This window comes from Lipotes vexillifer, unplaced genomic scaffold (genome assembly GCF_000442215.2).
Source record: "Lipotes vexillifer unplaced genomic scaffold, Lipotes_vexillifer_v1.1 scaffold248, whole genome shotgun sequence".
Taxonomy (NCBI): Eukaryota; Metazoa; Chordata; class Mammalia; order Artiodactyla; family Lipotidae; genus Lipotes; species Lipotes vexillifer.
In genome coordinates this window covers 116,928-129,427 of record NW_006777568.1, presented here as the reverse complement: position 1 = coordinate 129,427, position 12,500 = coordinate 116,928, and the positions used below count along the sequence as shown (strand labels likewise).

Genomic DNA, 12,500 nt, shown 5'->3' with positions numbered 1-12,500 from the left:
GGAACAGAACCCCCCCGTGAACTGCTCTGAGCTTGAAAAACATCCTTCCCTGGCCACCAAGATCCTAACCGTGAACATCTGACATCCCTCGCTAGCAAGTTCACAAATTAAAAAGGAGCCTAATGATATTGCTCATGTTCATGCTGAGCATTAAAAAGGTAACGTCTAAAAGGTTTTATTGTGTTAATAAAACTCGGAGGTGGTCAAGACTTGGGAGAACACGGGGGTGGAATATAAAATAATCAGTCATAATGTTATGACTTCATTTTTCATTTTGTGTTTTTCAACTGGCCTTGAAAATCAGAGATGGCTTCTAAAGAGAGAAAGAGACAAAATTATATCAAAGCAGAGGGAAAATTATAAGCCTGACTTATCTTTAATGTTATACATCAAAATGAAATTCCTGTGATACGTGGCGTGTGCATAAACAACAGGGCAACGTTTGTCTTTGTTGAATTTAAATGAAAAGTCCCTCTAGATATTAATATGGGGACTTCATTTGTTAGCCTGCTAAGTCAGGGACTTATAACAAAAGCTTTGTAAACAAAAGATTAAACTGAATCGAGCTTTAGAAAATGAAAGGAAAACAAGAGTCAAGTAATCACAGATCAGACTGGGGCTGCTCAGATGGAAATCAGCGCGGGCTACCGGAGTGGAAAATGTTTAATTGAACTATTTCATTACGCGGAAGTTTACGTCCCCCTTGCAGAATCCAAAATATGTGTTGATATGTGAGAAGCCTTTCTTTTCCTCCTTTAAAAACAGGGGCCCGCAGAGATGAAACGCAAGACTGGAGACGGCGCGGCCCCTCCTGCCACCCTTTGCCCACCTCTGAACCGCGCCAGGCACGGGCCGGGGCTGCTCCCACACCTGTCGGCCGGGCCGTGGGCCAGGGTTTGGGGCATCTGGAAGCCCCCCCTTCCCAGAGCACCTGCTGCCCCCAAACCGGAACCAGCCCGGTGGCGGCCCCCCCGCGGGCAGGGCGCCACTTGCCCTTTTACTAACCTTGGGTAACCTTTCGGGATCACCCGGATGTCTTGGGATCACTTTCTGCAACCTCTGAAAGCCGTAATCTATGGTTGGTTCATTAAGGGCTGTAACAGGACACAGAAATGCAGGTCAGGTTAATTACTTTTATGCCATCCATTACTCGTTTATTGCACGCTTACAAATAAGTGTGTGATTCTCCTGTTCTGACGCTCTTGAAGGCAAGCACCCCCTGGAAGCTAGCTCTGTCCTAAGGAGTAGGTTTCCCCCTTCCTTTTGCACATAAAAGCAATGATTATTTCTAATCTATAATTAGCCTGGAGAAGAGTCAAAGGGTTACTCAATATATTGTAAAAATGGGAGAGCAGTCAGAAAGTTGCAGGTCTCGGGGCCATACACAGCCATCACCATGGTCGCCATCGCTGTCTACATTACACAGGGCCTTCCACACCGGCTGGGGATTTATGGGAAACTGGCAATTATGACATATGTCCAGCTATTGCTAGCTTCGGATTTATCCCTGCGGTCCTTTTTGGTCTAGCATATTGCCTGAGCACAAACCAGGCAGGAGGAGCACTTATTCTTGCAAAGCTTTAATAATCTGTGAATGGCTGACTACAAACTGATGTAGGGCACTATCATTCCACCAGCCTCACGAAATTGCTGGCCACAAATAGTAATTAATCTTTTTATCCCTCAAATTGTAATTTTGACTATGAACTGTGCGCGGCCATAAATCAGCGGCACGCGCGCTGTGTACGGTGCATGAATCACGGCCGGGGCTCCGTCCGACTGCAGCCTCTGTGTTTAACAAGCTTTATAAGGAGCCATTGGGCTTTATTATGGCTCTGCCTGACTCCCAACAAAAACTGAGCCCGGAGGCCCGGGGACGCGAGTTAAGATGAAAATACTTATTAGAGTACATTACTTCTTGATGTAGATATCGTTTTCCGTGGAGTAACGCCACCGTGCAAGGCGCGACATAAATCAGGGGATTTTCTGAGACTAATAAGACCTGCCGCCATCTATTCATTACTCAGCCCGCAATTTGGGCCATCACTCATTAGTCAGCACGTAATTTGATGATTAACACCACCCAACTCAGCAGGTCTGCGGAGCGCCGGGAACACAAAGGCTACAGCTTCAAGGAGCAAGGTTAGAGGCTGCCTTTGAAAGTGCTTTCCGGAATAATTGGTCACCGTTATCCTCGAGTGCTCGGGCTGCCGGTGTCAACACCCACGGCGGGTCTCGTAAGCGCCACCGGAAGACTTGCACGTACACTGGATAACGCGCCCGAAAGTTGAGGACCGCAATACGATCTGACATTCCATCATACGTGCCGGAGACAAAGGTCCGCACAGGAATGTGAAGTAAGACATTTTCTTGTTAATAAAGCATTGATCCGACATATTGATTTTACATGACATGGCTTTTGCTGCGATTTTGCCCTCCTTTTCCTTTGCAAACAGGAAAGCTCTTCAGAATGCCTCGGTGTATGTGACACGGCAAAATTTCTAACTCTCTGTGATGTAAATTCTATATGTGTAAAACCACTTCATAATCAAACCATTAATCATCAGAAGCTGTCAGCGGTGACTTGGGGGACAATTTGTCATGTCTCTGCCTGGCCGGGACAAGGGTGTCAGGCGAAAGTGCAGTGCAGGGAGCAGGGCGGATGGGCCTCACCCAGCGACTTGGCCCAAAAAAGGATTCGGTGAAGTCTTATGTTTCTTGACTGGGGAACAAAAAAGGTGGCCCACTGTGCATCCCTAACACGCCAGGTTTCTCCTCTCCCCCAGCTAATCGCCATGACTGTTTGACTTAATGAATCTGCCTGATGAAAGGTGATCAGAAAAGATAGATGGGCGGCCGCTATTGATTTCATGCAAATGCCCCGACAGGTGATAGACGCTTTAATGCAAGCTTTCAGAAGCTTTATGACTTGTAATAACCATACACTCTCATTCTGGGGGAGACATTCCCGATGTTTCAGTTGAATTGACATTCTCCTTCTAGGACCAAAAAGATCTTAAAGCAGTAGAAACAACACGGGGGTACCGTTCACCCCCCGCTTCAGCCCAAAGAGCGTTTACGTCTTGAGCGCACTGCCAAGAACGAGGTCGGACGTTCGGAAGATGACATGCCATCCTACGACTGTAGGTCTCGCCGTGCTGGACACGGCGAGGGGGGCAGGGGGCGGGCGCCGCTGTTGCGGCTAGAAATCCCACCGGGGGCTCCACTATGGTAGCCCGACGGATTTACGCGGAAGAATGAGAAGAAGGGGCCCTTGTCTTCAAACTACAGGAGCAAGAGACATGTTCTCGGTTCTGGCGGGTGCGGGGGCTTTGATCACTGAGGGTGGGACGGCCCACCTCTGCGTCTGCGAGAGCAGCTGCCATCCACGGGTCCGACCGGCGGCCTTCCGAGGGCCACACCCCACAGAGCCCTCCGCCCCGTGCCAGGCAAGACAGGGAGTCGCCCAGACTTGGCTGGCAAACTCTACAACTGGAGGAGAAAGCAGAAGCCCCTTCGTGCACATCTGATAAATCCTCCGCGTGTGGAGTGTACAAGGAGGGCCCGGCCGAGCCAGGCCACGGCTCTGCACGTCCAGTCACAGAGCACCGAGCCAGGCCAATCAATACCACTTTCCTGTTTTAGAACTGGGTAATTATGAGGGGGAGAGATTGCCTGACCTTTCACCTGCACTGCATTACTTTGCTGATATTAAGATAAATTGCCTGATTTTGGGTAAACATATGCTGCGATTCCAGCTGTCAGCACTGGTTTGCTCAGGGATAATTTGTATCGATCTCCCAGCTTCTGCCCAATTTTGCTTACTGACCTCGTGGATAATTAGAGAAGGAGCCTTGGGCGAGCTCAAGTCGGGACGAAGAAAATATATGAAGAGGAATAAAGCGAATTTGTTTTATGTTAATATTTGCGGGTCCTCCTCCGGCCCTCACATCTGTCAGCATCAGGAGAGCCGTAAATTAATGGACTTGGTTCCTGAGCACTTTATTCCCAGGAATTATTTAGCAGCGTGCTTAGTCTCTGAACATGTGTCGCTGGGTTAAATTAATTTAAACTCTGCCTTAAACACAACAAAAACAAATGTTATTTTTTGCTGAAGGGGGAAAAACCAAGACATTTCTCAAAATGTATTATAAGCGTCCACCCTTCTGCAGGGATTTCCACCGATCTGCGTCAGAGAGGGCGAGTTTTATAATAAACCGCCCCCCCGCCGCCCCCGCAAAAAAAAAGTAATTAGTGCCCGTTATTTGTTCTGAATTCAAATCTTGCTATGATGGGCCACTACCTATAAAAGAGATGACTGCAGGCACAAAATTATATCATTTAAGATATGTCAGATTATAAGGCTGTTGTATCAAAAGTCATAAAACAAATGTCCCTTGTGAAATATCTCTTTATTAACCGTGCCATAAGATATTAACATTCCTCATTTAGTGGAGGGCCTTTTATCTGTTTCAAATACATTATTCGTCCTTTTAGAGATAAACTGTATTAATATCCATTTGAGTAGGCTACCGTGGCCTAATGCATAGTAATTTTTGCTGGAGAGCTTTTATTTTAGACTAAGAAAATTACACAGCAATAAAACCTGAATGAACCAGAAGCTAGAGTAGCCGGGAATCACATTCCATGCCAAATGGGGCAGGCAATCAGGCAGCCTGTGAAAGGCCAGATATCCGGCTATCATATGCAGGCCAGCATCCAGCACGGGTCATACAAATAGAGCCTGACACGGCCACATAGACTCAATGAGTCCTACACGCCGGAATAGCCTACAGCTCGGGAAGGATACATATTTAAATATATTTGAGTGTACTGGAGTTAATCTCGTTACTTTACATGCATTAAAGTCGTAACAGAAGAAGCATTCTAAATATTTAAGTCATGCCCGTGTACTGGGGGATTAATCATTCCGCAATTGATAAAATTTTAACGGTCTGTGATGTCAGTTCAAGTTGGGATTTGCCGGAGCTAATGTGGCAGCAGAAAATGGCATCAGGCTCTGAGCTGCAGCTGCGGCCAGAGCAGCTCCAATCGGCCAGCTGCAATTAGAAACGTACCAATGGGCGAGAGTCAGTGGCATTTTCTTTCTTGTGACATACGTAGTTTCAGTTTTCATTTTGATGGCTCAGCCTTCTTTGTCAGCCAACCCTGCCCTGCAGTCTGTGCTCATCTCTAATACCCCAAAATGTATATGATTATTTTATTAGACTTGAATAGCAAGTCCATTAACATCTAAACGTAATTCAATGAAGCAAGGGGACATCTTCCGGACCTCTGGGTTGATAACACAGAAACAGAATTTCAGATTGGGCAGCGTATGTGTTTGGGGCCAGTGAATGTTTTCTACAAAGAGCCACCTCCCTTAGAAGGAAAACGGCCAAACCGAATGCCTTTAAGTCCGGTTCATCCACTCGACATTTATTAAGCAGCTACTACATGCCTGGGGCTCCACCGTGGGAAACCCGCTCCCCAAGGGCATCAGGAAAAGCAGCCCCGAGCAGAGCTGACCCCCTGTTCATGCTGCTGCTGCTTCAATGGGCTGCCTGCCCAGGGTGCTGGGATCCCCCCCAACCGCCCCCCAGGCCTGGCTGGAGGTGCCCTGCCTGCAAACAGGGTCTGGGTCTGGGGCAGGAAGGAGGGGTCACGGTGACAAGGCTGAATTGTGATGGCAACCTCCCAACCACTCCCGCGGGGGAGACCTGGAGACCAGCCCAGCCGGCGAGCAGGGCCGCCGACTTTAAGTACACCAAGACTAGCTGTTCTTACAGTTGTGTTTTTAAAACAGTGTCATTAGCGCACAAGGGGGACAGTCACAGGTAGGAAACTAGCCACTTTTAGCATCGCCTCTGCGCTGCTTACACCGAAGCCCAGCGAGCAAAGAAAGATACAAGAAGTTTCAGGTTTAGCACAAATTCTCCTTCTGCCTGAAAAACCTGCTACAACAATAAAAACAGGAAGACATTCATTTGCTTCATTCCAGCTGCTGGTTGCAGCTATTAAATGAGTTCCAGTTTCATTTCAATAATGATCATCTTCCTGTAACTTCCCAATCATGCATTTGTCATAATGCAGTAATTTTCTAGCTACAAACAGACCCTCATAATGAGGCAGTTTTTCACATTAGCAACATAACTACATAATAAGAACATCTGCAGTTCCTTTTCCGAGGGACAAGAACGCACTTCAATTAAAGCAATGGGGATTGTTAAATAAGATATAGTATATTTTACTAACAGGGATACCCAGACCCTGCCCCGACAGGCTGCAACCCTTCAGTGTGCCTGAATGAACACAGGTTGTAATGTGTAAAAATTAAATAAAGTAAAATTAAATTGCTCAATACAAAGACATCCCTCTAGAGGGTGTTAGTGATTTCAGTGACAAAGTGCTATTTGCTGACAAGTAGTTTACACATTAACCAGCTGAATCCAAGGGGGAAAAATGCCAATAGCAATTATATCACCTTGAGGTTATTAAATGTCCCACTGATAAGTAACTAGGTGAACTTGACCAGGTGATAAAGACTGCTGTGAGCAAATGATTGTGCACTGAAGAATGTTTCTCTGTCCTGCTGTTTCTCCAGATAGCTTTCCTTTCAAAAATGACTGTATAAAAAGTTACATTAAAAATGCGTGGCCGCAGAAGACAAAACTGGTATTTAGCTCCCCCACCCCTAGCCCCGCCGGAGCACCGCCATCACTCCACCTCTAAAACATGACACCCGGGCTGCGAACGCCTGGTTTTTGGTTTTTGGTTTTTGGTTTGGTTTTTTCTCTCCTCCCCTTTTTAGGCTTTAAAATGATGCTAAGTTCTCCACTTTATCATCAACTGTCTCCTCCAAGTGCATTTCATCTATAAGAAATTCAGATGCTCAGGAAATTAAAATTTCAAAGATCTGCTGCAAAAAAAAAAATCAATGGGGCGAGATCAATGCTCATAGAAATTTCATGAACTTTGAACTGGTCCAGGCCTGATGAGGAGAGGTGGCTGGAGTTCCAGGCGGCTGGCGGCTCCTTGTGCGGCCGCCCGAGAGCGGGCCGTGCAGCCGAGAGGAGGGCCACGTCGGAGATGGGTTTCTGCTTTCATATTTTGTCCGACAAAAAAATTAATTTTTAGTCTATTTCAGTAACAAGCAAAGATAGAAAGAGAGCAGCCGGCCTCCGCAACGCGCCTGCAACACCCCACTTCGTAAGAGCACCTCTCGCTCTGCACATTAACGCGGCCACGAAATGAAATCGGTTCCCTTAGCAGCCGATTGCAGGTGCAAATTAATATTGTAAAATGAAGATCGATACATGGACAGGGCCAAATCAATAGCGGCTAAATTATTGCTGCATTTTCCTCCTCATTCAAGATGAGTTGTGTTTTCCTCTCAAAGTCAATACTTTGCAGCTTTTCTCATTAATTTCTCAATAAATTCGGCAATGAATTTCAATCACAGAACTCGGCAGGGTGAGCCAGGCACCGTGCACGGGAAACACAAAGGCCGCGGTGGGCCTGCATCACTCACCACGAGGCGCTGCCCCGGAGCCGGCCTGGGCACGGCAGGGACAGACGGGAGGCGCCGGGCACTTTCTCCAATGCCAAGCACCAAGCGGCTCAGCCTAGGTCGCCCGCATCAAAGGGGCGTGGCTTTTCTAGCATCAGACCCACCCCAGGGCAGCATCGGTTTCGCACGGGGGAGCCCCTCCGACCCGCTAAGCCGAGGGCACCTTGTGTCACCAAGACTTCTGAGGATGGGAGACGCGCCACGCTTGACTTCTAATTGGAAGTCAGGCATCGCCTCGGCCTCACGGGGAGGATGTCTGGTATTCACACGCCCGGCCCAGTGCACAGGGACCTGCGCCATTCACCGCCGCCTGGCAGCGGACGGCGGCATTGTGATGTGACACTAGACTCAGAAAAGGGGACAGCACGTCTTCCTTGTTCCCAAAATAATACCCTTGCCGACAACTGTTGGATTGCATTCAAACAATTCTGTTTACATACCTCAAAGAATGTACCAGATTACGGCTTTTATAGTCACGTTCAAACGACGTCTACGGAGCCCAGGCCGGCAGCTAAGGAAAACCAAGGCACGTGGTGTCGGGTGCTCCCACTCCTCCAAGGGCTCGGCCCCCGGCGACAGGGATCCCCGAGACACGCTCCCCAGGGAGGCAGGGGAGGGGCGCCGGCCACCCTGCAACCTTCACCTCCCCCACCCCGGCTGTTCCCACAAAGGTAGCCCCTTCCCTCCACGTGTAAAAGAGTCTGAACAAAAGGGAGGGAGGTGGCCAATAAAAATCATCCTCAACAGAACAAAGAGCACAAACTACCCAGATGTCACCCTTCCTTTAAGAAAGAAAAATCAAGCGTGCCTGTGCCGTCGACCCTCTTAGAGATTTTTGAGCGGGGAGGGGTAAAACCCAAGTGGGCAACAAAGCGCTCTGTGGAGAACCATGCGGGCAGTGGGTCGGCACACTTAAAACCCGCGTAAAACCTCCGTACAGAGATAAGCTGAGAAAGGAGCTCTGGAAGTTCACCCCCTCCCAAGGCTGGGGGGTGGCCCTGCTCTGGGAAGACCCCTCCCTCCCGTGTGCCCGAGGCAACCAGCCCCCGGGACACCCGTCCCAGGCCATCCGATCACACGCTCCTTCCGGAAGGTGCGGCCGTCACCCTGTGTCACAGCACCTGCCCTGCTCAGCACAGGGCGCACAGTAGGTGCTCCATAGTAACGAGTAAGGACCACGAGGACCCACAGGGCTTCTGGAAAATTCCAAGCCAATGGAGAAGGTATACGTCACTTCTGACTTGGAGAAGTCAAGGTGAACATGACGTTTCCCATATATCCATGCGAGAACTCGTTCGCAAATGTTTCACGGCAGCATTGCTTGTCTTACAGTCGGCCTCTGTATCCACCAGTTCCACATCCTCAGATTCAACCAACCACAGCCCTGACCTCGGATACGAAGGACCACACTGTAAGGGACTTGAGCATCCACAGATTTGGTCCTGGAACCAATCCCCGGCGGATCCTGAGAAGCGACTGTACCAAGGCTCCACCGACAGATGAATGGATAAAATGTGGTCTCTGTGTACAAGGGAAGACCCTTCAGGCACACAGAGGAAGGAAGCGCTGACCACACCTCCACCCGGGGGAAACGTGAGTGGACGAAGCTGGTCACAAAGGACCCCATACTGTATGATTCCATGCACGTGAAATGTCCAGCGGGGCATACGCGTAGATACAGGAAGCAGATTCGTAGTTGCCTGGCGGGGGGGTGGGGGGACTGCTGACGGATGCGGGGTTCCTTTTTGTGTAATGAACTGTTCTTGACTTAGGTTAGTGGTTGCACAGCTTTGTGACTGTACTAAAAACCCCTTAATTGTATACTTTGGGTGAATTTTAGGCTGTGTGAATTATATCTGAATAAAGAACAAAATTTTTTAAGAGAAAGTAACACCCCTAACCTAGATTAGAATGCATGTGCCAGCTGTGCCTATACCGAGGGAAAGGCCTCTCACGGCCTGAATACTGTCTGCGGTGCGTCTGGCATCTGCGTAAAAGAACGGAGGCCGGAACTGGGGTGAGCAGGCCCCCAGCTGTGAGGGGTGGAGCGGAGGGTTGAGGAAGAGACCCCCCCAGTCCAGGGGATAAGCTGGCCCTCCTCAATCCCCATGGAGGCGTTTGTAACCCCTGGTTTTTCAAGGTGAACAAAGAGGAAAGCAACGTTCTGAGGCAGAGCCTTTAAAGACATCGCCAAGATTAACGTAAATACTGAAATCACAAAACAGAGTCCTCGAACACGGATCCTGGATTACGTCTCTCAAGTAAAACAGTCCCGCCTGATGCGCTCCCTCCATCTCCTCCATCCGTGGCGCAGGCTCTGCCCTCTGCCTGCGGACCCCTGACCCCGCTGCCGACATGCGGGGGCGCAGCCCGCCGGCCCTGGCCCCCCATCTCTGCAGGGGTGCTCCACCCACAGACCCCACAGGGCCACGGCTGCCCCTCTCTTCGGAGACCCGAACAGCTCTCAGGACTGTTTCATTACGGTCTCTTCTCTTTTTCGTTCCCATCAGGCTCTGAGTCAGCTGGATCGGGCGCCCAGAACCCTGGCACGGGGCTGCCAGGGTGAAGCCAGCCTGGGACCCCGCGAGGAACCCACCACGAGCGCACCTACGAGACGCAGCTGTTTTCCCTCCTTCTCTGCATCACGTGCAGAGTACCAGGCCCAGGTGGGCCTCGGGGAGACACTGAACGCCGGACACCATGGGTAAATTCCAAGTCACGTCGACACGAAGCCTCAGCATCCCACCCTGGACGCTATGCTCGCCTTAAAGATCATTCCTGTCGGCGGGTATTCTCTGAGTGCGGAGGAAAGAAGGCATCAGATGGGCACGGCGTCAGGGGTGCTGAAGAGGAGGCAGGTGGCTGGCAGGTGGGCCCCCTGGTGCCATGGCAGAGCGCACGCGGCCTGGGCCGGTCGCCAGGGTGTGAGGAGGGACCGTTGGCAGGTGGCTCGCGGGCAGGGCACGTGAGGCTGCAGCCCCAGCACCTCGCACACGTGTAGCTCACCTCCGTGGTGGTAAAATGGGTCAACATTGGAAACGACCTCCACTGTAACCGACAAAAAGCACACAAGCAAACTGAGCGTCTTCAGCTTGGGGTGCACAGCGGCCGGACGCCCTGAGGGTCACCGAGGTCCTGCTGTAAAAGTACCCGAGGAACAGCAGCCCCTGGGCGGGCTTGGTGCTTGTTCATCCCAAAGGGCACTGGGGACGTGTTCGCAAGGAATGGCGCCGGGCTGGTCTTCACAAGCGGGGTGGAAGTGATTATGGGGGCTAAAGCATCTGGCTGCTCACAGCGGCAGGCACACGGATCCTGAGAATGGGCAGGAGTGCCACATCGCCGGCCCCCACCCCTTCCCATCCCCAGGGCTGAGGCCTGAAGGGCCAAGGGGAGTCCCCGGCAAGGGCCTTCTCCTGGGAGGATCAAAAGGGGTGAAAAGATGGGGAAGAAATCTGGCAGAATCCCCTCTACACCCCGCCGCCCAGATGCCCTGACTCTGGTCCCCAGATGCGCCGGGTGGGAGAGGGTCAGGCCGGTAGAAGGCTGGGCCGACCCTGCAGAGCTCGCCTTGCCAGGCGGTAGGATTCCCATGCGTGGAGGGAGTAAGGAAGGGCTGTCAGGAGGGCAGGAAGGATGGCGTCTGGAAGGCGGATGGTGGACCCACTGCCAGGCTGCACCTTTGAGAAACTTCCCCCAAAGATGATTTACACCGACAGGCACAGAGATCTGCAGCGGCCTACTGTCTCGATGGGAGGTTCTGTATTTAAAATTTAACATATGCTCTGTAACGCGTCTTCTACTAGAGCACGGGTGCCAGCCACATGCACCCAGGTCCCTCGTGGAACCAAGTTATTCCACAGGCTCGTTAGGAGCATTTGAAAACTCCTATGTATTTATTTTGGGGGGTGTAGCAAACAGTTCACGTCACCGATGAAGAGGCTCCCATCTTTCGTTGTTTTATTGAAAAACCATTCTAAGAAAGTTCGAATGACTCAAGTTTGCATTTTCTGTAATGAATAAAAAAGGCCCAACTGATTCAAATGATAGTTTTTTAAACGGACTTTTTCTCGGGTTCAGCCTTTAGGATCCAAGCCTCAGCCGAGAGCCTAAAGACCTTCCCAAAACAAAGGTCTCAAATGAAAACACGAGCAGCCCCTGGACCCCAGGGGCGTCCCCGTCCCGGCTCGCACAGCCCCCGAGAGCAAACCCCACTCACCCCGTCCGCCTCCCGCCTGGGCCACGGCCTTGCGCGCGGCCAAAGGGACGCGGTGAAGGAGGCCTGTGGCCTGGCGACTGCAGGCAGCCAGGAAGAAAACAAGGCATTTCGCGCCTGTTTCTACTCTTCCAGGGCCACGGGGGGCGGGGCCTATTTCTTCTCCTCTTCGGCAACAGAAGGCTCACACGCTTCCTCGGTGGCTTCTCTGCTGAAACGGTGGTTCTCATGCTTCCCCTGGTCTTCCTCCTTGAAGCTACGGGACTCTCTCCTGCCAGGGTGACTAGTGGGGCTCTGTTTTTACCCCCAGTTATCGCTGCCTTATTCTGCACTTCCGTTGATGCTGTTCACTCTTGTTGTACTTTTAAGGGGTCCCTCCATCTCCCTGCCACCCCACATCCTGTCCCAGAAGCAGGGCAGGCACCCTGACCGGCCAGAGACGCCAAATAAAACCCCGGACGTGGCCCAGTCCCATCCCACGACTCATGCCCGCGGCCTCCCGGGTTGGGGGAGGTTAGCGGGCCTGCGTCCCCGCACCCACTGAGGGAAACCCATGACCCTTTTGTCCTTTGGGGAAGACAAATGGTTGTCTCCTCTCTGCTGCGTTCTGTCAGGTTCGGTGCCGAGAGTCAACACCTTCTCCCTGATGCGGAAACCTCGGGATTTATCAGTCGGCTCTGCTCCGGGTGGGCACAGCCATCGGGCCGCGGGAAGAGC

The 12,500-nt window shown here is 51.2% G+C and overlaps 1 protein-coding gene across 4 annotated transcripts in view; it reads right to left on the bottom strand.

Annotated features, from left to right (window-relative positions):
• The window catches only part of EBF3 (EBF transcription factor 3), a 119,338-nt gene that overhangs the window by 11,286 nt on the left and 95,552 nt on the right, over nucleotides 1-12,500 (bottom strand). For all 4 annotated transcript variants that reach the window (XM_007451176.1, XM_007451174.1, XM_007451175.1 and 1 more), the window contains one exon: nucleotides 1,006-1,094. In XM_007451176.1, coding sequence (XP_007451238.1) covers nucleotides 1,006-1,094 — 89 coding nt within the window. The remainder of the gene's footprint in view (nucleotides 1-1,005; nucleotides 1,095-12,500) is intronic.